Genomic DNA, 26,014 nt, shown 5'->3' on the forward strand with positions numbered 1-26,014 from the left:
CCTCTACTCACCCAGCAGGTTAGCCTGGACTTCTTGGCGTGGCAAGGGTTCCAAGGGCAGCGAGAGAGGAAGCCCTAATGTGTGAGCACTTTTCAAGTGTCTACTTGGGTGGTGTTTGCTGTTTGTTGGTCCTGCAGCCGGGGCAAATCATGCAGCCAGGTCAAGAGTCAGAAGGGACTCTCGAAGAACACAGAGAGGAATTAATGGGCTAAGCTGCTTCCAGCACTGGAATGCTTCACTGTCACAACCCCCAAGGTCTAAGTGTCACTTTTCCACCTGTGTCTAACCCCTCCCCGACACACATACACTCTCGGGAGTCTCTGGATTCCAGGTCAAGGGTTTTTCCCATATAGACCCTCACCATCCAGCTCTCCTCTCCCAGGACCCAGAAGTCCCCACCCTTGGTCTCTTCCTCCTTCAGACCCAGTACTACCTCCAGCCCCTTCCTTGCCCAGACTAAGCAAAATCTCAAGCATATTCCTTCCCCTTCAAGCCCCCAAAGAAGAGACACACAGTGGGATTTCTACTCCTTTTTATTCACTCCCTCAAACAGCACCACAGGCCAACCACACTCTTAACTAGCCCTCCCCGGTTCCCCACCCCAGTGCATACAAGTCTCTCCATTATCCAGAAAGGTAGGAAACTCAGCTCTGGTGATAAGATTGTCTCTTCCACTTCGCTTCTGGCAATGGCCTAAGACTTAGCATTCATTTCCTTGAATTCTTGCCCCTCGAGGGTCTTCCAGCCTGGAAGTGTGATGTCAACACACCCTGAGGGCAGCCAGCAATCAGTTCTCAAGGGAGTCTTACTTAGTCTTTCTGCTTGGATGCTCCCAGAGACGGATACCTCACTAGCAACATGATGCCGGTCATCAAAAGTCGTAATTTAAAAGGCAACCACCCCACCCCCAAATTAGCTACAACACCCTAGTGTCGATACACACCAACAGAAACACAATGAGCACTCCCCAATTAGAGACAGAGGCAAACAAAATCGGGTCTTGCTTTCTCAGATATGATCCCCAGCACGAGTCCCACTGGCATGAGGGCAAAGGGAATTTGGAGCAGGGAAGCACGGCACAGAGGTACCAGGGAAGACCAAATCGGAGATGGCGTGAAAGTGGCAGAGAGGAGGGCACTCTGTGAGCAAAGGCATGGGTGTGAGACAGAGGTGCCCAGACCAGAGTTGTCTGGGTACCACCTGGGGAACCGGGCACAGGCAACAAGACTTATGGTTGAGCTGCCCAGGGGGCCAGGCTTCTCTGGAGGGCTACAGGATGCTGTGTGTGCGCACACGTGTGTGTGTGAGAGAGAAAATATGCATGTACATAAGTACATACATACACTGTTCTCACAACGACCCTGTGAGGTAGATGCCACTTGCTGAGCGACTTGCCCAAGGTTACCCCAATGTCAGGAGGACTGTCTAACCCTAGAGCGACACCAATAGGATTTCCTGTGATAATGGAAGCGTCCTGGGTCTTTGCTCTCCAGTGCTCTAGCCACGCATCACAGGTGGCCACCGAGCCCTGGGAATGTGGTTAGTGTTAACTGGGAAATGGAGTTTTTTTTTTTTTTAAAGATTTTATTTATTTATTTGAGAGAGAGACAGTGAGAGAGAGCATGAGCAAGGAGAAGGTCAGAGGGAGAAGCAGACTCCCCATGGAGCTGGGAGCCCGATGCGGGACTCGATCCCGGGACTCTGGGATCATGAGCTGAGCCGAAGGCAGTTGTCCAACCAACTGAGCCACCCAGGCGTCCCGGGAAATGGAGTTTTAAACTTTATTCACGTTTAATTAAAAACGGATACACACCGCAGTTATTGGGAAACTGGTCAATATAATTGGGACAGCTTGGGTAGAGGAATCAGTTTTCTCCACCCACGAATTTTTGGAAAGTTAAATAGAGGTATTTCTGATGAATATTTATCATCTGAATGAGATGTACACTATGTGTAAAATATCTCATTCTCTTCTTGATTGATTACAGGTCGAATTAATATTTCGGATATACTGGGTTAAGGAAGACGCAACTAGCTTCACTGTTTCCTTTTTACCTTTGTAATGTGGCTGCTGGGACATTTCCAGTTACAGATGTGGCTCCCATTCCGTTTCTGCCGGACAGCACTGCTGGGCGCCTCTCCCATCTCCCCATGGCTGACGAGCTGGACTGAGAGGCAGACCATGGTGGACTGGGTATTATAGATACGGGCAAACACCTTTCCCTGAAGCCCAAAAGGCCTTCGAGGACAATGTGTGACGCTGTTCAGTATTGAGCCAAATGCTTTTTCCCACCTCGGCCATTCTCAACTGAGGGGACAAACTGTGCCAGCGGCAAGGGTTCAAGTTGGACACGGGGGTACCATCTGGCAGGTATCTGCCACTTAGAGAGTCACCCTTGTCTCCTGCTGTCAAAGAAAATAGGATCTTGGAAGAGTTTATGGTTTTCATCCAGCCCTTTCATTTCACAGATGGGAAAATAAGGCACTGGTCCAAGTCACCAAGAGTGCCAGTGGCGAAGCCTTGCTTGCGTCCCAGATCCCCTGACCTCTGACAGGGGCTTCTCTCCCATCAGATGCTTGTCTCTCCCACCTCATTCATTTCCCATCTTGTGGCCAGAGGCTGACAATCTAAGTTCCAGTCTGCTCATGAATTCGATATTTACTAATATTGAATAATTACTAGTCATGTGTGCCAGGCACTAGGTGCTGGGGGTAGAGCAGAGAACAATACTAGTCAGAGGATCATAGCTATTAAATAGGTAAATAAATAAATAAGGTAATTATTTACAGTAATAATTGCTACAAGGGAAACACTGATGGGCTGAGATGAATAATGGTGACGTGTGAGGTACTTCAGTTACACTGGTCACCGAAGGCCTCTCTGAGGGGACATGTGAGCTGAGACCTGCTTGACAAGGAGGAACCTGTCATGGGAAGATCTGGGGGGCAGAGCATTCTAGGCAGGATGAACAGTAAATGCAAAGGTCCTGCGGCAGGATCCAAGGTGGCCCACCTAGGCATCAGAAGGAAGATCAGGCTGGTTGGGGGACAGGGTGGGCGTAGGGAATGTGAACAGGCAGGGGCGAGACCACATAGGACCTTGCTATGTGCTGTTAGGCCTAGAGTCTGTCCTCCCTGGGCTTTGCTCTCCCCATCTCTCATAAAAGAGGTTCAACTTCATTGCCTTTCGGGTCCCCCCTTTCTGTTTTTTGACACTGAAGAATTCTGTGACCTGTGGCATCTTATCTACCTATAGTTGGCAGTCTAGAACATTCCAGGCACTGTGGTTTCTGCCTTTGCTTCACTCATGGCACACTCCCATGGTCTGGAACACTCCCTAGCTGTTCTGTGGGTCTCTTGTCCTCTGCAGCACTGTGTGTACACCAGAAGGCAGAGCCTCTTGGTGACACCTGAGGTAGCCAACAAAGAAATGTCTGGATAAGTGCAGCACGACAGCTGCTTTTCCAAAAAATGCAGGAGTATAAAATACCAAGACCAGAAAGGATTAGGCTTAATGACAGAAGACACCAAGACCAAAAAGAGAAACCACTAAGGGAGCAGAGGGACAAAGGAACAGACTCACCAAGATCCCTTGAATTACTCAGCACATATAAAATGGGGGCAGTCATAGCCTTCCCAAACTCACACAAAGAGAGGCAATAGCCAGGGTCCAAATCTGTAAGGGATTTGTGGAAGATACCTCTGGGGTATGGGTTCCTGCCCTTCCACACCCAGAAGGTCTCATTCCTGGTCTCGGGCTGCCCCCCAGGGCCCACCATGCCTGGACCTCTTGCCTCTTCCCCTCTTTTTGTGGGACCATCCACAACAGCTGGGGAAGGAATCGAGGTCATCAGGCCCCTGGTACAGCAAGTATTAGACATCTCTCTATTCCCCAAGGTGGACCAAAGGTTCTCCAGCTCTTCTGCACAGTCCCCTGCTCCCTCCTATAGATGGAGACCTCCCGCCACCCACGAATGAGACCAAGGTCCACCCCAATGAAGGTTCAAAGCCACGGCCTCTTAAGGAACTGGGAGACTGGATGCAGGCCCACTGCCTCTGAGAAGCCTAACTCCTACATCCCCAAGTGGCTCAGCAGTTCCAAGGATTCCCACTCCCTGGGCTACCCAGACTCCTTCCTTCATACTGGAATCTCCAGAATGATGGAGACCCTCCTCAGCAGAAATCAGGCCTTTCACCTCTCCCCCCAGCCCCTCCCAGGGCTACAGGACCAAACAGATCCAGTCTCTATTCCCCTGGAGACCAGGATAGAACCCCTCAGGTTCCTTCAGGACACAGTCTGATGTCATGCCCTGTGGTCCCCAGCGAAATCAGTTCTCTCCCCCAGACTCCTTTCCCCTCCAGGAGCCATGAATTCAGGGGACTACAAGTCACACATCCCAATCAGTAGTCCTAGAGCCCTCGTCCGCTTCAGGTACTCAAGATTCTGAGTGGCGGCCCCCAGCTCTGTTACCTTGGAGGCCCAGACATTCCCATGCCAGATTCGGGACTCCCAATTCCGCCCCCCTCCCTCTAACCGGGACTTGGGAGTCCTCAGCCCCTGGCGGAGCCAAGCAGCAGGGACGCTGAGCACCCCGGAAGCCCTGACCCTCATCCCACCCCTCACTGCGCTGGCCCATGGGGCGCCAACACGGCCTCCGCATCGGCCTGCATCTCGTTGAGGGCCTGCAGCAGGACGCCGTGCGCGGCGCGGTAACCCAGGCCGCCAGTGGCCGCCGCACCGCCCGCGGGCCACAGGAAGGACAGGGCGCCCAGCGCCGCGCCCCCTGCAGTGCCCTCGCCCGCCCATGCGCCCAGCCGCGCCTCCACCTCAGCGCGCGTCACCGGGCCCGGGAAGCGCGTCCGCTCTGCCAGCTCCCCCGGAGTCAGACCTAGCGCGCGCTCGCGTCGAGCCAGTGCCGCGGGTTCGAGCCCCAGAGCCCGCCGCCACTCCGCCAGCTGACCCCGCAGCAGCGCCACGTCGCAAGCCCAGCCGAGCCCTGGGACTGGTGCCGCCGCCGCCGCCAGGCTAGCCAGCAGAGCCGGGCGCCACGCCCCGGCCCGCAGGGCCGCCGCCTTCAGCCGGGCTCCGTGGGGAGAGGCGGGGGGCAGCGCCAGCAGCAGCGCCCCGGCCTGGGCCGGGGGGAGCGCGCGCCGCAGCCACTCACAGAGCCCAGGGAGGCCCCCAGGTCGCAGGGAGAACACGGGCGGCCGTGCCTCCTCCAGCACCTCCCACGTCTCATCCTCCGGGCTCAGTGCGGCCGCACGCTCTGAGTCCCCGCTGGCTGATTTCTTCCCGCCGCCGCCAACACGCGTCAAACTCTCACTGTCTTTCTCTGAACCTTCCCCGCTGCCTGCTTTCTCCGACTCTTCCCCGCTACCTTTCTGCAACCCGGTGCCACGTTTCTCCCTTCCCTCGCTGAGTGCATTCTTCAACCCCTCTCCGCCTGCGTTCTCTAAGCTCTTGGAGCCGGCCTTCTCTGCCTTTTCCTCTTCCTCCAGGTACTCTGGATCCTCACCCTCACCATCTGTTCGCACGCAGACCAGCGGCGCATCTGGCAGCACGAAGGGCCGAACCTGAGCCCAGTCCTCCTCAGTGGGGGCCCCAGGCGTGACGAGGATGAGGGCGTCGTAGTGGGTCGGATGGGGGGCGGCAGCAGTGCCCGCGGAGCCCAGAGGCACGTTCCAGAGCACCACGTTGGGACGCTCTGGGGCTGGGTAGGGCGTGGGCCCCGGGGGCGTGAAAACAGGCTCTTCCTCTGGGTCACTGGGATCCAACCCGAGCAGCATGTTCAGCACAAGGCTTACATCAGTCTTGCCCGCCACAGCCAGGTCCAGCCGTGCGCTGCCCAGCCGCTCCAGGCCAGCGCGGACCCACGACAGCGCCGCCTCCAGGCCACCGGTCTCAAAGGCCTCACGCACCGCCTCCAGCTCGGCCGCACCCAGGACCTCGAAGCCATCCTGGGCGGGTGGAAGGAGCCTGAGGGAACAGGAAAAGGTAGGGTAAAGAGCAGAAGAGGGTTTAAACGCTAGAGGGTTGTGCTACAGGCACAGGACTAGGCTAGGATGATAAAGAGAATTTCCCGAATGATCCCTGACAGAAGGAGGAGCAGGAGAGGGAGGGCCAGACTACTGGTATAGCATACAGAAACCAGGGCTTAGGGCGCCTGGGTGGCTCAGTGGTTGAATCCTCTGCCTTCGACTCAGGTCATGATCTCAGGGTCCTGGGATCGAGTCCCGCATCGGGCTCTCTGCTCAGCAGGGAGCCTGCCTCCTCCTCCTCTCTCTCTCTCTGCCTGCCTCTCTGCCTACTTGTGGTCTGTCTGTCAAATAAATGAAAAAAAAAAAATCTATTAAAAAAAAAAAAAAAAAAAAAAGAAACCAGGGCTTAAAACCCGGACAGAGAGTGTTGGTTGAGGTCAGGTTTCCAACAAAGCCTAAAAGGGGGTACCTGCTAAATAGTCTCTGGGACTCAGTCTTTGGGGGGTGGGGTTTTTCCAAGGGACCTGCAGGGTTAAGAAAGGCCAAACAAAACTCCCAGAAGGTCAGGCTCAGGTAAAGACAGACTTGCAACTGAATTGTGGACTTAAGGAAGGTCAAGCACCTCCTGACCACCCATGGCACTCTTTGCTAAGACAAGGCGTAAGGAGGGGAATTAGGGCCAATGAAGGGGAAAAGCCTCACCTACCAGTGCTTACCAAGGAAGGAGATGTGGCTAAAGGAAAAAAGATTCACACTGAGCCTCATCTGACTTCTATGAAATAGGTGGCCAAGGGCTGGGGGGGAAATGCAGGAGGTAGCCAGCAAATGGGCACAGAAATGAGATGGGATTAGAGAAAGGAAGTGGGGGAGTGAACCCAGAAATAATAAGGCTTACCAAAGGTGTGGCTTTACAAAGACTGGTGTAGCTGGAGAACAAAGAAGATGTGTGAATCTTAGGGTAAAATCTTTGCGGGCATCACAAGCTTTTGAGCTGAGTGAGCCCTTCTTCAAACTTTTGCTGGGAGCCAGTATTTGTGCATTAGACTCTGGCCTCTCCTACGATCCACACTGGGGAAAGGCTTTTGATCTCAGAACGCTGGCAAGAGGCTGAAGCTGGAGGACCGGTGGGAACCTATAGCTGACCCTTGGGTGGGACGGGGCCTAGGAGTGGGGAGAGGGTCTGGCACTGAGCTTGGGCTTAGGGTGGAGCCTCGATGACCTCAAACACTGCGCTGAGGGGTGGGACCTGCACGAGAGAGCAGGGTCCCCAGCAGCTATCCTGTCCATGGGGCTGGGGGGTCTCGCGGATCTCAAAGAACATTTTCTGCGTACAAAGTCTAAAGGACCAGGCCTCCAACCCTCCCTAACTCCTCTCTTACCTTTGCAGCACCTCCGCCTGGCTCCGCAGCGCCACCCGCAGGCGCTCCAATTCCTTGCAGCCATCTCTGCTGCTGCATTCGGCCGGCAGCAGGAAGAGAGTTGCGGCCTCCAACCCTGTGTTGTTCAGCAGGGCCGTTGTCCGATCCCGGGCCTGGGCTTCATTTTCCGAATCTCCAGGACGGAGGTTCCGCACAGCCAGCAGCGGGGTCCCTCGGGCCAGGGCGGCCCGCGCTGCCTCTCCCAGCGCTGGGGCCAAGGGCTCCCCATTCCCCTCGGGGCCGGGCAGCACCAATACTAGCACATTGGCCTCCGCCGCCCAGGGCCCTGGCTCCGCGGGCGGACAGCTCAGCTCGCCCAGGAAGAGGCCAGGGCCCGCAGCTCGCAGGCTGGGGATCCCGGAGTCCGGCCGTCCCTCGGGAATCTCTATCGTCTCCACATTCCCGTCGCAAAGGGCTGCGATCAGCGCGGACTTGCCACAGCCCGGAGGCCCGAGGAACAAGGCGGTCACGTCACCCCGTGGCGGCGGCATACCTGGAAAGCAAGGGGGTGGGGCACACCCGGGTGAGGGAGCGCTGAGCCTTTTTCTTTCCTAGTCATCCCATTCTGGTCAAAGACTTCAGCCCTTCACCCCCATCCCCTTCCCTTTTTGGATGTCATTCCCAGGAAAAAATCCGGCACCCACCGCCCTACCTATTCCCAGGGATTCGCGCGTCTTGTCCGTCCTCTTTCTGGATACATTATTCTGTTTCAAAATCTCAGAAATCTGGCCTCCAGCCCCTTCCTCCCCGAGGGACATGGATGTTTTTATCCCCCAAACCTCCCTTCCAAATCACTAACCGAGCAAACCGCCGGCACAACCGGAGAGCACAGCTGGCGGCGACAGATCCTCCGCTGAGAAGCCCCGCCCCTCGGGTCGGGCGGACGGAGGCCGGAGAGGTTAGAGGGCCGGGATTTGGGGACGTCCGGACACGTTCCCGGGGCTCTAACCTGACGTCACTCTTTTAAGGAGGGGGGTGTGTCTTGGAAGCGTGACCTCCGGGCTACAGCCCTTTACTGCGCCTGCGCAGAACACTCGAAGTACTCCCACTCCTCAGCTCCCGCTGCTGCAGGGCTCGGAACAATGAGGGAGTCAAAGCGCCTGCGCGCCAGGACCGCCAAGACACAGCTGCGCCAGAAGCTGAGGTCTGCACGGCTTGGGCGGCATGAAACGTCATCATAACGCACCCCCGGGCAGAGAAGGACCCCTACCGTTACTCTGAGGACCCGGTTGGCGCGACTGCATCACTGCCGGATAGCATCCCGGGCCTGGGCTTCGAGAGGCTCATCAGGCGAAAGAGCGTGGAAGCAAGCCACTGGGCCCTTGAGACTCGGTGGGCCCTACCCCGCTTCCCTCCGGGTGGCGGCGCTATCACGAGCGACTGACAGGCGCAACGAAAGGCAGCCCTCTGTCGTCTGGAGAAAAGCGGAGGCCTGGGTTCCCCGCGTCGGGAGGAGGGAACCGAGGGCAGTGCTTGGGGCAGCGGGACAGGGAGGCTCAAGGCGCACATGGGAGGCGGGGGCCCTGGGTGGAACGAGGGTTACAGGATGTCAGAGAAAGATGCCTCCCGGGAAGAGGCGGGCTAAAGTCTGGATACCACCACCGACCTCAAGACACGTGGGAGACGGGGGTGAGGCTGGTGTCAAAGCTCAAGGGTTCCGTGCCCCGAGTTCAGGGAGGTAGTTTGATGTAGGCCGCCACAGGTCTCAATCAGGTGAGAAGGCTCTAAGGGGTGTCACCTATCTAGGGAGTCGAATCTTTAGGGAGGGTCGAAGCTTCCCTAGGGAACAGCTCCATCGGGTTAGAGTTCAAGAGGATGGTATCTTATGGGGGCAAGGAGAGCCTGTCAGAGGTCACGGGATTAGCGGGCCCCGTAATGCTGTCAGTAGATGAGCGACTTCACTCGATTTACTATTCTGTCATGCGTGCTACTCTCTTGACCAGAGGGATCCCAGTCACTATGGAGGACCCGCGTCCTGAAGGGAACGTGGAGCCCCAGGATTCGTCTAAGGAGAGGAGTCCCCGCAGTCCAGGAGGCGACATCTGTGAGTGCTGCTGGCCAGAGGGTGGGATGCTGGAGCTGACGCTAGCTCTAAGGATTTCTATAGCATTTCAGTGTCCCAGGCTTTACAAGGACTTGCCTGCTGGGAAGGGACTGTGATAAATGGCTTCTAAGCTGCTCTACCAGGAATTGCCACTCTCCACCCTTACCCTTACTCTGTTCAGATGTACTCACCCTGCTCTGTCCATGTCAGTTCGAGTGGGCCACAGTTCACAGGAACAGAGTGGCATCCAGAGAGGCTTGGGGTGGGAGATGTGAATGGGAAAGGTTGGGCACTATGAGAGGAGCCCCAAGGTTCCAGTTCCAGCTCTACCCCAGACTTTCAGTGCGACTTGGGCTTGGGTTACTCTGTCAAAAGAGGTTGCCACTACTCAGGTGATGTGGCCGTACTGGGGATTAGTGGCAGAGAAGGGGAAGGTCAGCTGTTAACAAAGGTAGCCAGTTTTACATACCATGATCCCACAGTTTCTACTGAATGCTTATGAAGCTTGTGGGCGCTTTATAAGAGTGCAGCCTTCCTTATCTCAGTCCTCCTGGCAGTCCCTAGGAAATTCCCTCAGGTAATGCTATCCGGCAGACGCTATCAGGTAAGGGAACTGAGGAAGAGGTTATCGTGACGACGACGAGAGCGCCAGTGTCAAGGCCCTCCAGCCAGAGACCACAGGGAACACCCCTACAGTTGAATGAGTTGGGTTTATTGCTCTTTGAGGAATCGCGCATCTGTGGTGCTGTGGGGGCATCTCAGTGTTAGAGAGGATTTATCTTAGGTGGTTTGGGGAAGGGTTCGAGGAAGGGTTTTGCTTGGGATTAGATGCTGCCAATAAGCAGGGGCCAAAGATAGGTTGGTGCAATCTTATCTAGGAGGGGGGTACATAGGCTCAAGCTGCGAATTAACGGAGCAACAGCAGCCACTCCTAGGAGCCAAGATGGGGGCGCTGTTTGGTCTTTTTTGTGGCTTGGACAACGTTCATGTTTTGTCTGTGTTCAGACATTATTCTGGCATGGTCTTGACTTGGTTCATCTCAGTCACAGCATGGCCTTGTCTGACCAGGTTGTGTGAAGCTGCTTATGTTCAACAGGAGAACACCAAGGCCTAGCTGGGAGTGCCAGGCCAGCCCCCGGCTGTCAAGCTGCTTTTCTCATTTTCAGTACAAATAATCGCAAACCACTGTGTAGCACTGTTCTAAGCACTTTCTATGAATTAGTTCATTCACTCCTTCCAACAACCCAATGACGTAGTTATAACTGCTGGTCAGTTATAACCATACTGATAACAGTTATGACCCCACTTTCTGGACAAGGACACTGTCGTACTTGCCTAGGAAGTGGGAGATCTGGGATTCAGTGCCGGGCAGTCTGGCTCCAGAGGCTGTGCTCTAATCACGTGGCTCTGTTGGAAAGGCAGGTTCTAGTCCCTGGGTTCTAGTCCTGACTCCATTCCATTTCCCAGCCTCATGACTGTAGTCAAGTTGCCTAGTCTTTTTGAGCCTCGGCCTGTTCGCTCATAAAACAGGTCCTGTAATAGTTTGCCTGTGCCACTGTCCAGGCCTAGCATACAGTCTGGCCCGTAGTAAGCCCTGAGTGTGAATTGTTGGCATGACTCTGGGGCTTGGGAGAGGTCCTGGTGACTCTTGCTGGCTTCCCCCCGACCTCTCCCCACGTCCCTCAGGCCATCTGGGGGCCCCGCAGTGCACCCGCTGCCTCATCACCTTCGCTGATTCCAAGTTCCAGGAGCGTCACATGAAGCGGGAGCACCCAGCGGATTTCGTGGCCCAGAAGCTGCAGGGCGCCCTCTTCATCTGCTTCACCTGCGCCCGCTCCTTCCCCTCCTCCAAGGCCCTGATCGCCCATCAGCGTAGCCACGGTCCAGCCGCCAGGCCCTCCACGCCAGTGGCGCCCACCGCGGCCCAGCCTACGTTCCCCTGCCCTGACTGTGGCAAGACCTTTGGGCAGGCTGCTTCTCTGAGGCGGCACCGCCAGGCGCATGAGACCCGCACCCCTCCTGGCCCTTTTGCCTGCACTGAGTGTGGTCAGGACTTTGCCCAGGAAGCTGGGCTGCATCAACACTATATCCGGCATGCTCGGGGAGAGCTCTGAGTGAGGGCTAAGCCCTCCCTAGGACAGTGGGGGAGGGGGTTTTTTGGCTGCTAAAACCCACCTCTGATACAGGATGGGGGCCTTGGAAGGATTGCTTTCCCTCCCTGGACAGGCAAAGGACTCCTGATGCGTAGGACCCAGAAGATGCTCATCTACAGCTTCAGTCTTTGGAGGACGCAAAGGCCTTCAGGGATATAGTGGAATTAATGAAATCTTTTGTTTAAAAAAAAAAAAAAAAGCCAAAAGGAAAAGTGTTATTTGTATCTCCCTCATTCCCAATTAAATAGTTTGAAAACACAACTAGCTGCAGATTGTGTAATCACCTTTAATTCTTCCCAGATGGATGGCGTGAGCTGTAGGAGCAAATTCCCTTGGATGTGTACCTGGACGGGGGGACAGGGAAGGTGAGGTGTTGCAGGGCTGTAATGTCATTAGAAGGGTACCAGACGTGGAGAAACTTGGGCCTTTGGGGAGGGGATAGCAAAGTTGGGGGCTGTACTCTGAGTCATGTGGGGGTTGCAATTCAAGTCCTTGTCTTCTCCCACCTCCTGTCAGTCTTTCCCACTCATGGAGGGGCCACGGTATTGGAGGGATTGGGGCTCCCCCCCCACCCCCCGCCAGTAATCTGTTGCTCACTTAAATAATTTTATGGACCATTCTGGTCATGGACTATTTTCTATATGAGTAGGTGAGATGACATGAATAAAACAACAAAGAGTATCTAAAAAACAAGAGATCTATATTAAAATGTCTAAACAAGGAACTCTGGCTTTTGAGTAGGAATTCCCAGAAAATGTAAGAAGGGTACAGGGAGGGGATGCCTGCATGGCCCAGTTGGTTAAGAGTCAGACTCTTGATTCCAGCTCAGGTCGCGATCTCAGGGTTATGAGATCCAGCTCAGTTACAGACTCTGCACTGAGCATGGAGCCTGCTTCAGATTCTCAGCCTCCCTCTCCCTCTGCCCCACCCCCTCTTCATGTACGTGCTCTCTCTCTCTTCAAAATAAATAAAAAGAAGGGCACAGGGAGGGGGAAGCTCAGGTCAGAGCTGGCCTGGCCCTGCTGGGAATCTGGTTTGAAATCAGAGATACCTTCTGTTTCTTGTTGCATCTGGCCAACATTGGAAGAGCTCCCATTAAAATCCTATTTTCAGCTCTTGAAAAGCCTAACCCTAGGCCGAGTCCCACCGGGCCAGTGCTGAGTGTGGTCAGGACTTTGGATTACCTGCCCTGCCCCCCACTTAGAGACAATGGTTGATGCCCTGCATATAAAAATCACAGACTCTGTCTGAACCAAGGGACGCTTTTAAAACCCATAGCTGAGACAGACAGCAGTTTCCCAGTTTTTATCTAGGTACATGACAGCTACAAACTCTCCATCTTCCAGGGTCCCTTGCAGCTAGGTGTTGCCCTGTGACCAAGTTCTGGCTAAATTCTGGGTAGAGTTCTCAAGCTTCAGAAAGGGACATGCCTTTTCCTCTACCTTCCTGCCCGGAGTGTGGACATGGTATCCAACCATCTTGGACCATGAGAGCAAGATATGGGCTGGCAGAGCTTCAAGACAGCAGAAGTCTGGGTCCCTTGACCATGGGTCCCTGGGACCACGATGACTTCAGGGGGCAGAGTCATCACATCAGCCCTAGACTATCCACTTGTGTACTACCATGTAAGAGAGAAATAAGCCTCTGTCATGTTTAAATCACCCTTATTTTGGGTCTCTGTCACTTGCAGCATCATTTAAAGCCTGTCTGCAGCGCAGAACTGCAGATCTGAGTTGTCGCAGCAGAGACCGTATGGCCCACCAAGCCTAAAATAGGAAAGGACCATCTGGCCCCTTACAGTAAAAGTTTGCTGACCTCTTGTCTAACTGACACACAAACAACCTCCTCTGAGCCTGGCAGCCAGGACTCCCACCCTGGGAAACACCACCTCTAGTAGGGGGCTGTGCAAACACATGTGTTTTTGTGTAGGATTTGGGCAGGGCTAGCTAGCCTGGATCTCTGTTGGCATGACTTATGGGGAAATTGGTCTGGAGTCAGTTGGCCAGCATTTTTTCCTAAAATATCGACTTCACCAAAGCCAACTTATTTCCTCTGCACCTGGCAACAGCTCAGAAGTTTCCAACCCAGATGTTTTACACCTCCCCCACAGCGGTTCCCTCCAACCCAAACCTAAGGCTCGAATCACACATGCTCCCCTGAGATAGACAGCAGTGGGCCTGTGTTCTTCCTGTTCTCTCCACTCTCCAGATGTCATAGATTCCCAAGACCTTAAATAGCATCACTGGTGACTTCCAAATCTTTATCTTCAGCTCAAGCCCCAGGCTTCTCCCCATGAGAAAGTCACTTGGATAATGCATAAGAGTCTCAAAAACTTAAAAAGGGTCAGCGTGACTCCTACAGCCCCCACCTACACCACTACCATCGGACTGGTTTCTGAACTCCCTAAGTCTGACCAGCCCTCCCCACAGCTGCTCTCCTAACTGCTCCCCCCACCCTGTCCCTGGACCTGCCACCACTGCTGCCCCCTCTCCAGTCCACTACAGACCACTTTGTGTACGTAAGTCAGTGCACATCACTCTTCATTTAAAGTCCTCCAATGGCATCCTACAAATAACATCCAAAGATTTTACCCAGGCCCAGAAAACCCAACAGTGATGGAGCTCCCACCTGCTAATAAGCAATCTCAACTCCCTCCCTGCTCTATCTTCACTATACGCCAGCCATACAGGCCAGGCTGGCTTCTGCCGCAGGGCCTTTGCACTTGCTGTTCCCTCTGCCTTGAGTGCTCCTACCCAGAATTTTTTTTTTTTTTTCCTACCCAGAATTTTTTAACACTGTCCCTACCTATTTGGGATTCAACACGGGCTGCCTCCTCAGAGAGGTCCTCCTTGACCTGCTTGGCTAAAGTAGCACCAGCAACCCTTAACCCTGACTTAATTTCTTCCTAGCACTCTTCAATACCAGGGATTATCATGCTTTTATTTCTTTATCTGTGTCCTTACTCTGGAATCCACACTCTTGAGGGCAAGTGTTGTGTCTTCCTTGCTTCCCCAGCACCTAGGACAGACAGCATTGATCTCAGAGGCTCAAAAATTGCTCAGCTGGGCTCATGGTTTACCTAGTGTCTCTCAGTCTGCAGCCTTCCCTATGATGCTCTGTGATGCTTGGTTTTCCGCAGTTAGGTTTCCTGGAATCCCTCCAGAGCCAGCTTCCTGAAGTTTTGCCCACGAGAGGGATGGGCATAAGGAAGGTAGGAGGGAGAAGAGACTCACCTTGCTTTGGGCTGCCTCCTGCAGCAGCTCAGGCTCCAGTGCCTTTCTATACTGGGCACAGGTACTGTGCTAAACCTCTTGCGGTTTAAACCTCTGCACACGGGTCTGTCCGCCAAGCTCCTGTCAGGCCCTGGACCCCAGTCAAGAGGTGGGAGCTTTGTGCAGCCATGAACTGAGCTGCTCAGTTGCCTCACTTCTCCACATTTGTGCTCTCAGACTTCTAATGGCTGTATAACCACTCCCCTGTGTTAAGTCCTCCCTTTGGAATTCCTAGCTTGATGTCCCTATCCTGCCTCAGCCCTGAAGAACCAAATGACCCCACTGGGAGCAGACTAGGTCTCTGGATTCCCAGTCTCTCATATCCTCAGGAATTATTGCTGATGAATGGATGGTCCTCTACCTCCATCTTAGAAAGCCCCGTCTTAGGGCAGAAGAGCGCTTAAGCGTGCTGCTCCAGGAAATAAAATCCATCTGTGGTGTTTTAATGAGCTGTGAATTCCTGCTTTGATGATTCTGAGAGTCATTGATGTTAAGCTATAATGGTTAGGAAAGTCTCAACTTGAAGAGTGGATAAATGTCAGGTTCTCGGATTCTGAGCTTCTTGGATGGGAAGTGTGGGTTTTGACAGATGCTTTGGTATAAGATCCTGTAGCAGGCATCAAAATGCAAGTGTCCTCTGTGGCCAAGCCGGTACCGTCATCAGGGAAGCAAGCGGGGTGTGAAGGGTCCAGTTGCCAGATGGTGTGGAATGGGCACACGGGCAGGAATGCCCCATTAGCAGGAGGTCACCCTTCCCCACCTCCAGCAAGCTACTAGCCCATGGGATTGTGGGTTCAGCAATCTAAACCTCACAATTTTCAAAAGAAACCCCCAACCTCCATTTTGATGTGAAATCCACCCATTTTTAAATGTTGGTAACCACCATTATTAAAAAACCTGTGTAACTCTGTGGAGCCCAAACATACTCCTGCCAGTCAGATGGTGGCTGTGGACAGCCTGGCTGCCATTTCTGGAATGTGGCTTAACAGTGAAGGACGTACACCCCGTACCCCATCGTCTGGAGTCAAACCTGGGCTCTGTGTCTTACTGGCTGTGTGACCAACCTGTAGCAAGTAAGTCAACCTCCCTGGGCCAGAACCGCTGTAAAATGGTTGTGATGAGAGGCCCTATGCCTCTAAGGGTTATGACAATGACTCAGACATGGAGACACAGCCCAAATTGGTAGAACGGCCTGCAAGGCCTGGCCCTCTGCCTCTCCCTGACTTTTTGCCTTCTCACCAGTCTTCCCTGCCTTCGTCAGCAACAGCCTCACGCCCTAAGTGTTGTTCTATAAATATCCCAGGTGGGGCCCCACCTCAGGGCCTTTGCACTCACTGCCCCTGCAAACAAGACACACACACACACACACACACACACACACACACACACACAGAGCCCCCCCACCCCACTTTCTTCCATAGCCCTTCTAATGTCCTCTACATTTTCTATCTTTTACTCTACGATCTAAGTATCCGTCTTCTCCGTTATAAGACGAGTTTCCACAAAGGCAGGGATTCTTGTTCCTCATGCACACTGCTCTACTCTCAGCTCCCAGAAAAGTGCCAGTATCTCGCAGGTGCTCAATACATCACTGTTGAATGAATGAATAAATAAATAACAGCCCCTACCTCATAAGGATCCGACGTGATTGTCCATATTAAGCGCTTTAGCCCAGGGCCTGGTCCACCGTGAGCGCTGATTTAATGATGGTCATTACGGTAATTCAGGTTCTATTCTTGAAGGTTCTTAGTTGCCAAGCTTCTATGAGTTAACACACGTAAAGCGCCTTAGAACAGGGCTTGGCACACAGTAAATGCTCAGCAAATGGTAGCTATCATTATAATTAGGCTTCTATTTTCAAAGGAGCTTTGGTGCCAAACTATTATGAATTAGTACTTCCCATCTCCAAGCAAGAGCCAAGTTCCAACAAAGCTCTAACAAGCTGGCCTTCTGCTCCTCTCTGCCCTCATCCCTCCAGCTCTGCGCTCTTTGACACCCGGCAGGTTCCTGCCTCCTCCCGCCTGGACTGCATGTCCCCTCTTCCCCTCTAAGTGCGCAGCTCCAGCTCCCTCCCCTCCGCCTCCACTTAGGTCCCTGTCCCCTCCTCAGGGAGGGCTACGATACTGAAAATGGCAACCCCCTTCCAGCACTGTTCTCCCTCCTCTATTATTCTCCACAGCATCTACCCCCATCCAGCAAACGCTCCATCTTGCTTGTTTTGTCTGTCCTACCCAACCCCTGCAAGCTCCGCAGGGACAGGGGTTTTGTTTCATTCACGGGTATATTCCTAATGTGCAGCACGGAGCAGGGGCTCCGAAGAGGATTCCTAACTGAATTAATGGATCATGGTCCCTACCTCACAGAGTTATTCTAAGGACCTGATGATCTCATGCAAATAAAATGCAGCACTCTCTAAGTGCTGGGGAAATGGCAGCTGTAATTATAATTAAGGTTCTATTTTTGTAAGTTCCTAGATACACAACTTCCATGAGTCAGTATATATAAAGCTCTTGGACCGGCACTTGGCACCCGGGAAGTACAGCTCTGATTATAATTAACGTCCTCTTTGTGAAGGTTCTTAGGCAGGGGCAGAGAACATTGGCTGTCCTCCACCATCCTCCACGAACGGTTCTCTGCTTCCTGGGCATTGGCTAGACCGTCTTTCCCAGAGTCCCCTGCGTGCAGCTGTGGCCCCGTGACTCATTTCTCGGCAGAGGGGCGTCAATGGGAGCAGTATGTGCCCCCTTGGGGCTGGGGCTGGTAAGACATCACATGTACCTCGCCTTTCTCTTCCACCAGCAGGACCCAGGCGATGGCCACTCAGTTGGCTAAGGGATGGCCTGGGTCCTGGAATCACTGCATGGAGAAGGGTTGCCCCCAACCTGAACACCCACCCTGGACTCTGATGTAGGCACTGAAACCTCTGTGGCGTTGAGCCTGCATATCATGGGGTCTTTGTGTAAATACGTGGAAACCACACAGGACATAAGCACTCAGGAAACGTTGAAAGTCTTGGTGACGATGAGGTTAAGGTTCCCCCAGGAAGGAGCGTCGTGGTGGGGGGAGATAAACGCCCAGGCCCAGGCCTCACACACTCGAGTGTATACACACACACACACGCGTGCACACACACACACCAAACATGCTGGACACACACAGAATTTGGCTTTTATTCTGGCCTTCACACATCTACCACTAAGACGACACAGACCGGCGGTACCCCCATCCCCCATGACTGCTGTGATCACCCCCGTTTCCTCAGCCCCCTCCTCCCACCCCGCCCCTCTTGCCAAGCTCCCTGGGGGGGGGGTCCCCTGCCTACACCTCGCCCCGGGCATGCAGCATGAAGTGCCCATGCAGCTCCCCGAGGTTGTCGAAGGAGTCCTCACACTCTGTGCAGTGGTAGGTGCCCTCCTCCTCCTCGTCCTCATCCTCGTCCTCCTCCCTCCCAGCTGGTCGGCCCTCCCCAGCCCGAGGCGGCTCCTCCTCTTCCTCCCCAAGGGCCCTGCCTTCAGGGGCTGGAGCTTCCTGGGGGGCTGTAGCAGGGCAGCAGAGCCGGCAAGGCGGGGTGCCCGGTGGGGCCTCCCCCAGGGGTGAGCGGCCACAGAGCTGGCAGGGCTGGGCTGGGGGGCCTGGGGGCTGGGCTGCACGGGGGGCCCGGCGGGATGGGCCCCCTCGGCCGCCCCCCAGGCGCTGCTTCACCTTGTAGCCGGGGTCATATTCAGGATCATCAGTGGCCTCCTCCTCCTCCTCCTCCTCATCTTCTTCCTCTTCGGAGTCCGGCTCTGAGAGAGTGTATTCAGAGTCAGAGGAATGCTCAGGGCCTGTAGGGGGACGGACAGAGGGGAGAGACAGAGGCATCTGAGGACGTGGGCCCTGCCCCTGCCCTGAGCCTCATTCCGACTCGCCACAGCCTGGAGCAGGAGCCTGCACACAGCCCGGCTCTTCCCCACAAGTGAATCCCAGTCACATGGAACACGGCCTGGGACGCGGTAGGTGCTCAGTGTCTAAGCAAACGGATGACCTGCGAGAACTGCATCTTAGGGGTTTAATAAGGACAAAGTAGCAGTAATAAAAACAGTAACAATAACAGTGTTCCTTGCTATTTTAAGAGCCCTGTTCTTGGGGTGCCTGGGTGGCTCGGCTCCATCAGTTAAGTGTCGGGCTCTTGATCTCGGCTCAGGTCTTGATCTCGGCTCAGGTCTTGATCTCAGGGTCATGGGATTGAGCCCTGCACCACCGGGGTCTGCACCCAGGAGTCTGCTTGAGATTTTCTCTCTCCTTTTCCTTCCGCCCCTCCCCCGCCAGTGTGCGCGCATGCGTGCTCTCTCTCACATAAATAAATCTACAGCGCCTGGGTGGCTCAAATGTTTGGGCATCTGCCTTCGGCTCAGGTCATGATCCCAGGTCCCTGGGATCGAGTCCCGCATTGGGCTCCCTGCTCAGTGGTGTCTGCTCCTCCCTCTGTCCCTCCCCACCGGCTTCTGCACTCCCCATCTCTGTCTCTTTCTCTCTCAAATAAATAAAATTTTTATTTATTTTTAAAAAAGATTTATTTAGGGGCGCCTGGGTGGCTCAGTGGGTTAAGCCGCTGCCTTTGGCTCAGGTCATGATCTCAGGGTCCTGGGATCGAGTCCCGCATCGGGTTCTCTGCTCGGCAGAGATCCTGTTTCCCTCTCTCTCTCTCTGCCTGCCTCTCCATCTACTTGTGATCTCTCTCTGTCAAATAAATAAAATCTTTAAAAAAAAAAAAAAGATTTATTTATTTATTTGACAGAGAAATCACAAGTAGGCAGAGAGGCAGGCAGAGAGAAACGGGGAAGCAGGCTCCCTGCTGAGCAGAGCCCCCCAGTTCGGGGCTTGATCCCAGGACCCTGGGGATCATGACCTGAGCTGAAGGCAGATGCTTAACTAAAATACCTGTTAAGTACAATTTTATTACTGTGATTTCATGGGCGTGCAGAACATGTTCAGGACAAGTGTTGGGTAAAGAAACGAAGACAATCTGCAGTCGATGACAGGAAAGGGTGTCCTTAGCAGTCATTATGGGGGGGTTCACAAAGAGCACTGGTCAGGGAGGAGGGAGGCCCCCCGACAGTGGCAGTGGTGTGGGAAATACTGCAGGCGCCTATCAAAAGCATCCCCTTAGGATTGCCACAGCCTTGTCCTGTGTCCATCCTGGCCCCTCTTCTTCAATTTCCTCCAGCAACCCAGAGAGGTCCTGTGACAACTCAGCCAACAACACTGGGCTCCTCATGCACCTGTCACAGGGTCTTTGCGACTATTTTCATAGATGGATAAGGCTTGCTCCCTCCCGTTGCCAAGTCTCTGCTCAAGGATCACCTTCTCAGGGACACCCTCACCACTCCGTCTGATTGGCAACCCTTCCCCAGCACTCCCTATGCTCCTGACTCTGTTTTTCTCCTCAATTTCCTGTACCCAACATCGACTTGTGGTTATTGCCTGTCCCCAAAGCAGGGACTTGGGTTCATTGCTGCGCCTCTAGCATCTAGAACGCCTTCTTTGTGCCTGGCGTTCAATTTGGCAAACCTTTTCTCAGGCTTTCACACCAGTTCTCTCTGCTGGGAATGTCTCCCCCTGGTTTTCCCCATCATTCTTTAGGACCCAGTAGGAAGACTCTCTCCTTGGTGAGGTTGTCCCAGATCTCCTCACTCTAGGCAGCAACTCACTGTCTTTTCCCCTCTGGTTGTCCTCACCCTGAGCCCACAGGGCCGTGACCTTCTGTATCCCCATCCTCTCCTACCAGACCTGCTCTGACTCACTGCTGGCTCCCCAGCACCCCCAGGGCATAAGAGTAGATGCAAAGTGTTGGCTCTCTCTCTACCTGTTCCTGCCTCTGTCCCGCTGTCTCTCTGCCATTTAACACACGTTTCCTGAGGCCTTGGTGTGGGCTGCTCCCCCCACCTGGAAGGCTGCCCCCACTCTGTCCACCTGGTGAGCTCCTACTCATCCTTCAGGCCCCAGGACAAGCTCTGTCCCCTATAACGGTGACTCCTGTTAGCCCAGCCTCTCCCCTGGTGACTGTCCTAGAGGCTACAGCCATCTAGGCCCCAGTACATCTTCCCTGTCAGACTAGGATCCCCTTGAGGGCAGGTCTGACTCATCTTGGGGTCCACAACACTGCCCAGCCCAGGACATCTGGGCCGAGTGCACATGGGTGCCCCCGAGGCCCTTATCTCCCTCCTCCCTTTAGGCCTTTGCTTCTGCTCTTCCCCCCAGCTGGTGACCTTTTCTTCCCTACTAGCAAACTCCTGCTCCTCTTTAAGGTCCCAGCTCACACATCACCTCCTCTGTGAGGTCCTCCCTGACTCTTCAGGTGGTTAGTGTATCTCTCTTATCTGGGAACCCTCTGCCCCTGCCCCGCCCCAAGCCCCCTCCGCCCAAACCTCAACACATTCTGACCACCTGTGTAGTGACCTGGAGACGGGGGACTCCTGGAAGGCAGGCCCTGGGCCTGACCCATCTCCATGTCCCAGCAGTGCTAAGTACCCAGTCAGTCTCAGCGGACATTTGCTGAATGGCTGCAACACTGAGGAAACCCCCCTGGCCTTGGGAGGGCCCCATCCCACCCCCTCTCTCCTCCCACCTGACTTCACACCACCTGCTGTCTAGGGCCTTCAAGGCCCACTATGACTTCACGCGGTTGGCCCGGGAAAGGCAATCGGGTCGTTGTCCATGGCAACCAGGTCTTTCATGTCCACTGTGATTTTAAGGACCACAAGCCCTTTTGCACCTACCATGCCTTCTCCACCTACAAGATCTTCAAAGCCCGGCATGTCTCCAGCATCAACTGAAACCTCAATGTCCAAAGTACCTCCCAAGCCTCCTGCCTCCTTGAAGCCCACCAAATCAGCAATGCCCAATAGCTCCTCGGTGTCCACTAAGCCATCAACAGCCCCCAACTCAGTCACAAGCCCAAGCAGTTCCAAGTCTACCAAGTGGGCAAGTACAAAGACAGCCCCTTCTAAACAGCCCCGCAGCAAGCCCCGAGTCCGCAGCAGGGCAAGAGCGCCCAGCAAGGCCAGCACTGACACCAGGGCCAGCAAAGTCAGCAAGGCCAGTGGAGTAAGACGCCACCAAAGGAGGGGCACTCACAGCCGGGGCCGAACTCCTGGCAGAAGGGGAGGCCACAGCTCCAAGAGGTCACCCAGCAGGGCCAGTACTATGACCAGGATGAGAACTCATGGTGCCACACCAGGTGTGCCCAACAGGGGGAGAACTCCTACTTCCCAGAAAAAACAGAGTGGGGGCAAGAGTTCCAGCCGGCCTAGAAACAACAACTGGAAGAGAAGTAAGAGCCAGCCTAAAAATATGAGCAGAGAGAAGAGTTACAGCCCACCAGGAGCCGCAGGCATGGGGAAGAGTTCCGGGCCAGCTATAACCCCAAGTAGGGCAAAGAGTTATAGCCCCACTAGAACTCCCTTCAAGGAAAAAGGTTACAGCCAGTCTCCATCATCATCAAGGAGGGTGAGAAGTTATAGTGAGATGATCACCCCTAGTAGGGAATGGAGTTACAGCCCAACTGAAGTATCCAGCAAGGTCAAGAGTTACAACCAGGATAGTGTACCCAGCAGGACCCGGAGTCATAGCCGGTCTAGTACCCCTAGCAGGGCCCAAAGCCACAGCTGGTCCAGCACCCCCAGTAGGACCCAAAGTCACAGCCGGTCTAGAATGCCCAGAAGAGCAAGAAGTCGAAGTCAGAAGAGAGCCCACAGTAGGATGAGAAGTCACAGTAGGGCAAGAAGTCGTACCCGGAAAGGAACTCCCAGTCAGATGAGAAGACAGAGCCAATCCAGAACCCACAGCAAGGGAAAATATTATAACCAATCAGGAACCCCCAGAAGGGAAAGAAGTCACAGCCAGTCTAGAAGCCCCAGCAAGAAGCGAGATCATCGACGATCTAGAACACCCAGCAAGGAGAGAGGTCACAGACAATGTAGAAGCCCCAGCAAGGAGAGAGATCACAGACAATCTAGAACACCCAGCAAGGAGAGAGGTCACAGACAATATAGAAGCCCCAGCAAGGAGAGAGGTCACAGACAATATAGAAGCCCCAGCAAGGAGAGAGATCACAGACAATCTAGAAGCCCCAGCAAGGAGAGAGGTCGAGGACAATCTAGAAGCCCCAGCAAGGAGAGAGATCACAGACAATCTAGAAGACCCAGCAAGAAGAGAGGTCGAGGACAATCTAGAAGCCCCAGCAAGGAGAGAGATCAAGGACGATCTAGAACACCCAGCAAGGAGAGAGGTCAAGGACAATGTACAAGTCCCAGCAAGGAGAGAGACCACAGGCGATCTAGAACACCCAGCAAGGAGAGAGACCACAGGCGATCTAGAATGCCCAGCAAGGAGAGAGATCAGAGACGATCTAGAACCCCCAGCAAGGAGAGAGGTGGCAGGCGATCTAGAACCCCCAGCGAGGAGAGAGAGCACAGCCGATCTGGAACCTCCAGCAAAGAAACAGATCACAGCCTATCTAGAACCTCCAGCAAGGAAAGAGATCACAGCCTAACCAGTATCCCCAGAAAAGAGAGAGATTACAGCCAACCCAGAACCCCTAGAAAACAGAGAGGTCATAGTCAATGCAGAACCTTCGGAAAAGAGAGAGATCACAACCAATCCAGAACATTCAGAAAAGAAAGAAATCAGAGGCAATCTGGAACCCCCCGAGAGGAGAGAGATCACAACCTATCTAGAACCTCCAGCAAGAGAGGTCATAGCCAATCTCGAACTTCCAGTGAGGAGAGAGAGCACAGCCGATCTCAAACCCCCAGTGAAGACAGAGACCACAGCCGATCTAGAACCCTCAATAAGGAGAACAATCCTAGTCAATCTACAGCCCCCAGAAGTTTCAGCCAGAAGGATTCCACCAGCAGGGCACACAGTCCCAGCCAGAATGGAACACCTAGGAAGACAAGGAGACAGCCCCGCTCTAGATTTCTCAGTGGAGTCCCAATTCCAAGCCAGGATGATACTCAAGGCAATGCCACCATCTCTAAGGGTGCCTCACCTGGAGAGAGGTCCTCGTCGTCTTCTTCCAAGCTGGCATAGCCCCCAGTCTCAGCTGGCTCACGGGTCTCTGTCATGGCCAGGGGAGGGAACAGGAGACAGGAGCAGAGCAGCAGCTAGGCAGCGTCCCTCCCCAGCCAGCTCTTCACAGTCACACCTGGGTCACAAGTTCTCCAATGCAGGATGTCGGCAGGTAGAGTGGGATGCTGCACAGGGGGGGAACAAAAGGCCTGTGGTGACTCAATAAATTTTTACATAGCATCTGCCTCCCCAGGCCCAGCTGTGTGCTCTGTGCTAAGGGAAAGGAAAAGATCACCCCAGCTCTTCTATAGATCTTAATTTCCCCATCTGGGCAACAAAGCTCTTAGTGGCATGGGGAAGGGTAATATCCCAATATTTAGCAGCAGGTATCAGCATGGGCACCAATCAGAATTGAGTGGAACATGGTGGAACATGGTCCTATGCCAGGAATTCACCCTTTAGCTGGTGGTTTGTGAGAAACTCTGGTACTAGGGGAGGGTCCAAAGCAGCAGCTGGGGGGAGGGGATTCCTTGATATAGCGGTGATCTATCAGTCAGTCTAGAAGGACTTCCATATTTGTGTCAGCCCTAGTCCTATCCCTTGGCAAGGTAGTGTCTCAGTCTAAACCCCAAATCTGCCATATTCTAGCTATGTAGCTTCAAGCAAAGGACTTAACTTCTCCAGCCTGTTTCCTTCTCAGTACAAAAGGACTCCCAGGGTTTAACCCATGTAGTCCTTATAACTATGTTGAGAGATTATCACCTCCTTTGTACATGAAGAAACTGAGGCACAGAAAGAATTAACAAGTAGTTCAAGGTCACACCAACTAGTTGGTGGGTGAACTAGGATTTGGTGTTACCCTACCTCTAATAAAATTAACTCTAGACTGAAAAAACTTCCTGAAGATTCAATGGGCTCATTCAATATAAGCAGCCGGTATGTAGCAGGTACTCCATCCACAATGGCTGTTAATGCTCCCACCCATAATCCTTTCTATTAACCCCAGCCATTCCAGACTTCTTACCTCTCCCAGTGCTCACCAGGACTTTTCACATCTGTGGGTCTTAGCAAATCCTACTACTGCTGTCTGGAATGTCCTCCTTTCCCCTTGTCTGTCTGGAGAACTCCTACTTGCTCTCCAAAGCCCACCTCAAACACAAGAACCTCTCTGTACTTCTTCGAGCCCAAATACCATCTCTACCTCTGCCAAGAAGCCTTCTCTTTCCTCTCTCTCTTCACCAATACCTCCCTACACACACACACACACACACACACACACACACACACACACACGGCAATTCTTTTGTCTCCAATTGCACTCCTTGGCAGTAAAGAGCTAGGAAAAGCAAGTTAGTCAAAGGGGGTGGCAGCTACACCTCTTTCTGCCAAGACTTGTCCAGGGGTACACAATGGTGGAAAACATGCAATCCCTTCAAAGCCTGGAAATCAAATTTAATGCTAGGGATTTTAAAAAAAAAAAAAAAAAGTGAAGCATAGAGGAGGCCGGGGCATGCGGGTAGAGGGAGGGGGGAGCTGGTAGCAAGGCAGGGGAGCTTTCTAAAGACACATGGGTCTGGGGAAAAAAAAAAAAAGACACCTGGATCTGGGCTTTTTTTTTTTTTTTTTAAAGATTTTTTTTTTTTTTTTTTTTTTTTTGACAGAGAGAGATCACAAGTAGACGGAGAGGCAGGCAGAGAGAGAGAGAGAGGGAAGCAGGCTTCTTGCTGAGCAGAGAGCCCAATGTGGGACTCGATCCCAGGACCCTGAGATCATGACCTGAGCCGAAGGCAGCGGCTTAACCCACTGAGCCACCCAGGCGCCCCTGGATCTGGGCCTTAAGAACAAGGAGATTCGGGGCACCTGGGTGGCTCAGTGGGTTAAGCCGCTGCCTTCGGCTCAGATCATGATCTCAGGGTCCTGGGATCGAGTCCCACATCGGGCTCTCTGCTCACCAGGGAGCCTGCTTCCCTCTCTCTCTCTCTGCCTGCCTCTGTCTACTTGTGATCTCTCTCTGTCAAATAAATAAAATCTTTAAAAAAAAATAAATTAAAAAAAAAAAAGAACAAGGAGATTCATAATTGTTAGAGGAGAGTTGTG

The 26,014-nt window shown here is 53.6% G+C and overlaps 4 protein-coding genes across 16 annotated transcripts; 2 read left to right on the plus strand and 2 right to left on the minus strand.

Moving 5' to 3' along the window:
- Positions 1–1,638: 1,638 nt before the first annotated feature.
- On the minus strand, positions 1,639–18,689 carry IRGQ (immunity related GTPase Q). Of its 4 annotated transcripts, XM_047710263.1 has the most exons (4): positions 18,569–18,689; positions 16,495–16,627; positions 7,359–7,890; positions 1,639–5,977 (listed from the first exon to the last, which is right to left on the minus strand). In XM_047710263.1, exons 3-4 carry the CDS (start codon positions 7,886–7,888, stop codon positions 4,621–4,623), a joined length of 1,887 nt encoding a protein of 628 aa, XP_047566219.1. In that variant the 5' UTR covers positions 7,889–7,890; positions 16,495–16,627; positions 18,569–18,689; the 3' UTR covers positions 1,639–4,620. The 4 variants fall into 4 exon arrangements, with proteins under 4 accessions (XP_047566219.1, XP_047566221.1, XP_047566218.1 ...); XM_047710265.1 differs by lacking the exons at positions 16,495–16,627; positions 18,569–18,689 and adding an exon at positions 8,347–8,487; XM_047710262.1 differs by lacking the exons at positions 16,495–16,627; positions 18,569–18,689 and adding an exon at positions 8,197–8,340.
- Positions 8,351–12,402, plus strand: ZNF576 (zinc finger protein 576). 7 transcript variants are annotated; one of them, XM_047710267.1, is made up of 3 exons: positions 8,351–8,541; positions 9,341–9,441; positions 11,128–12,394. In XM_047710267.1, the coding sequence occupies exons 1-3, from the start codon at positions 8,480–8,482 to the stop codon at positions 11,553–11,555; spliced, it is 591 nt and encodes a 196-aa protein (XP_047566223.1). In that variant the 5' UTR covers positions 8,351–8,479; the 3' UTR covers positions 11,556–12,394. The 7 variants fall into 7 exon arrangements, with proteins under 7 accessions (XP_047566223.1, XP_047566224.1, XP_047566222.1 ...); XM_047710268.1 differs by lacking the exon at positions 8,351–8,541 and adding an exon at positions 8,548–9,026 and having other exon boundaries at positions 11,184–12,402; XM_047710272.1 differs by lacking the exon at positions 8,351–8,541 and adding an exon at positions 8,549–8,863.
- Positions 18,019–24,036, minus strand: ZNF428 (zinc finger protein 428). Its single transcript, XM_047710274.1, has 2 exons — positions 23,898–24,036; positions 18,019–18,690 (listed from the first exon to the last, which is right to left on the minus strand). Exons 1-2 carry the CDS (start codon positions 23,971–23,973, stop codon positions 18,185–18,187), a joined length of 582 nt encoding a protein of 193 aa, XP_047566230.1. The 5' UTR covers positions 23,974–24,036; the 3' UTR covers positions 18,019–18,184.
- Positions 21,481–23,938, plus strand: SRRM5 (serine/arginine repetitive matrix 5). 4 transcript variants are annotated; one of them, XM_047710258.1, is made up of 2 exons: positions 21,481–23,178; positions 23,215–23,938. In XM_047710258.1, the coding sequence occupies exons 1-2, from the start codon at positions 21,563–21,565 to the stop codon at positions 23,936–23,938; spliced, it is 2,340 nt and encodes a 779-aa protein (XP_047566214.1). In that variant the 5' UTR covers positions 21,481–21,562. The 4 variants fall into 4 exon arrangements, with proteins under 4 accessions (XP_047566214.1, XP_047566216.1, XP_047566215.1 ...); XM_047710260.1 differs by having other exon boundaries at positions 21,481–22,919; positions 23,028–23,938; XM_047710259.1 differs by having other exon boundaries at positions 21,481–22,775; positions 22,812–23,938.
- Positions 24,037–26,014: the final 1,978 nt, after the last annotated feature.

This window comes from Lutra lutra, chromosome 17 (assembly GCF_902655055.1).
Source record: "Lutra lutra chromosome 17, mLutLut1.2, whole genome shotgun sequence".
Classification (NCBI taxonomy): Eukaryota; Metazoa; Chordata; class Mammalia; order Carnivora; family Mustelidae; genus Lutra; species Lutra lutra.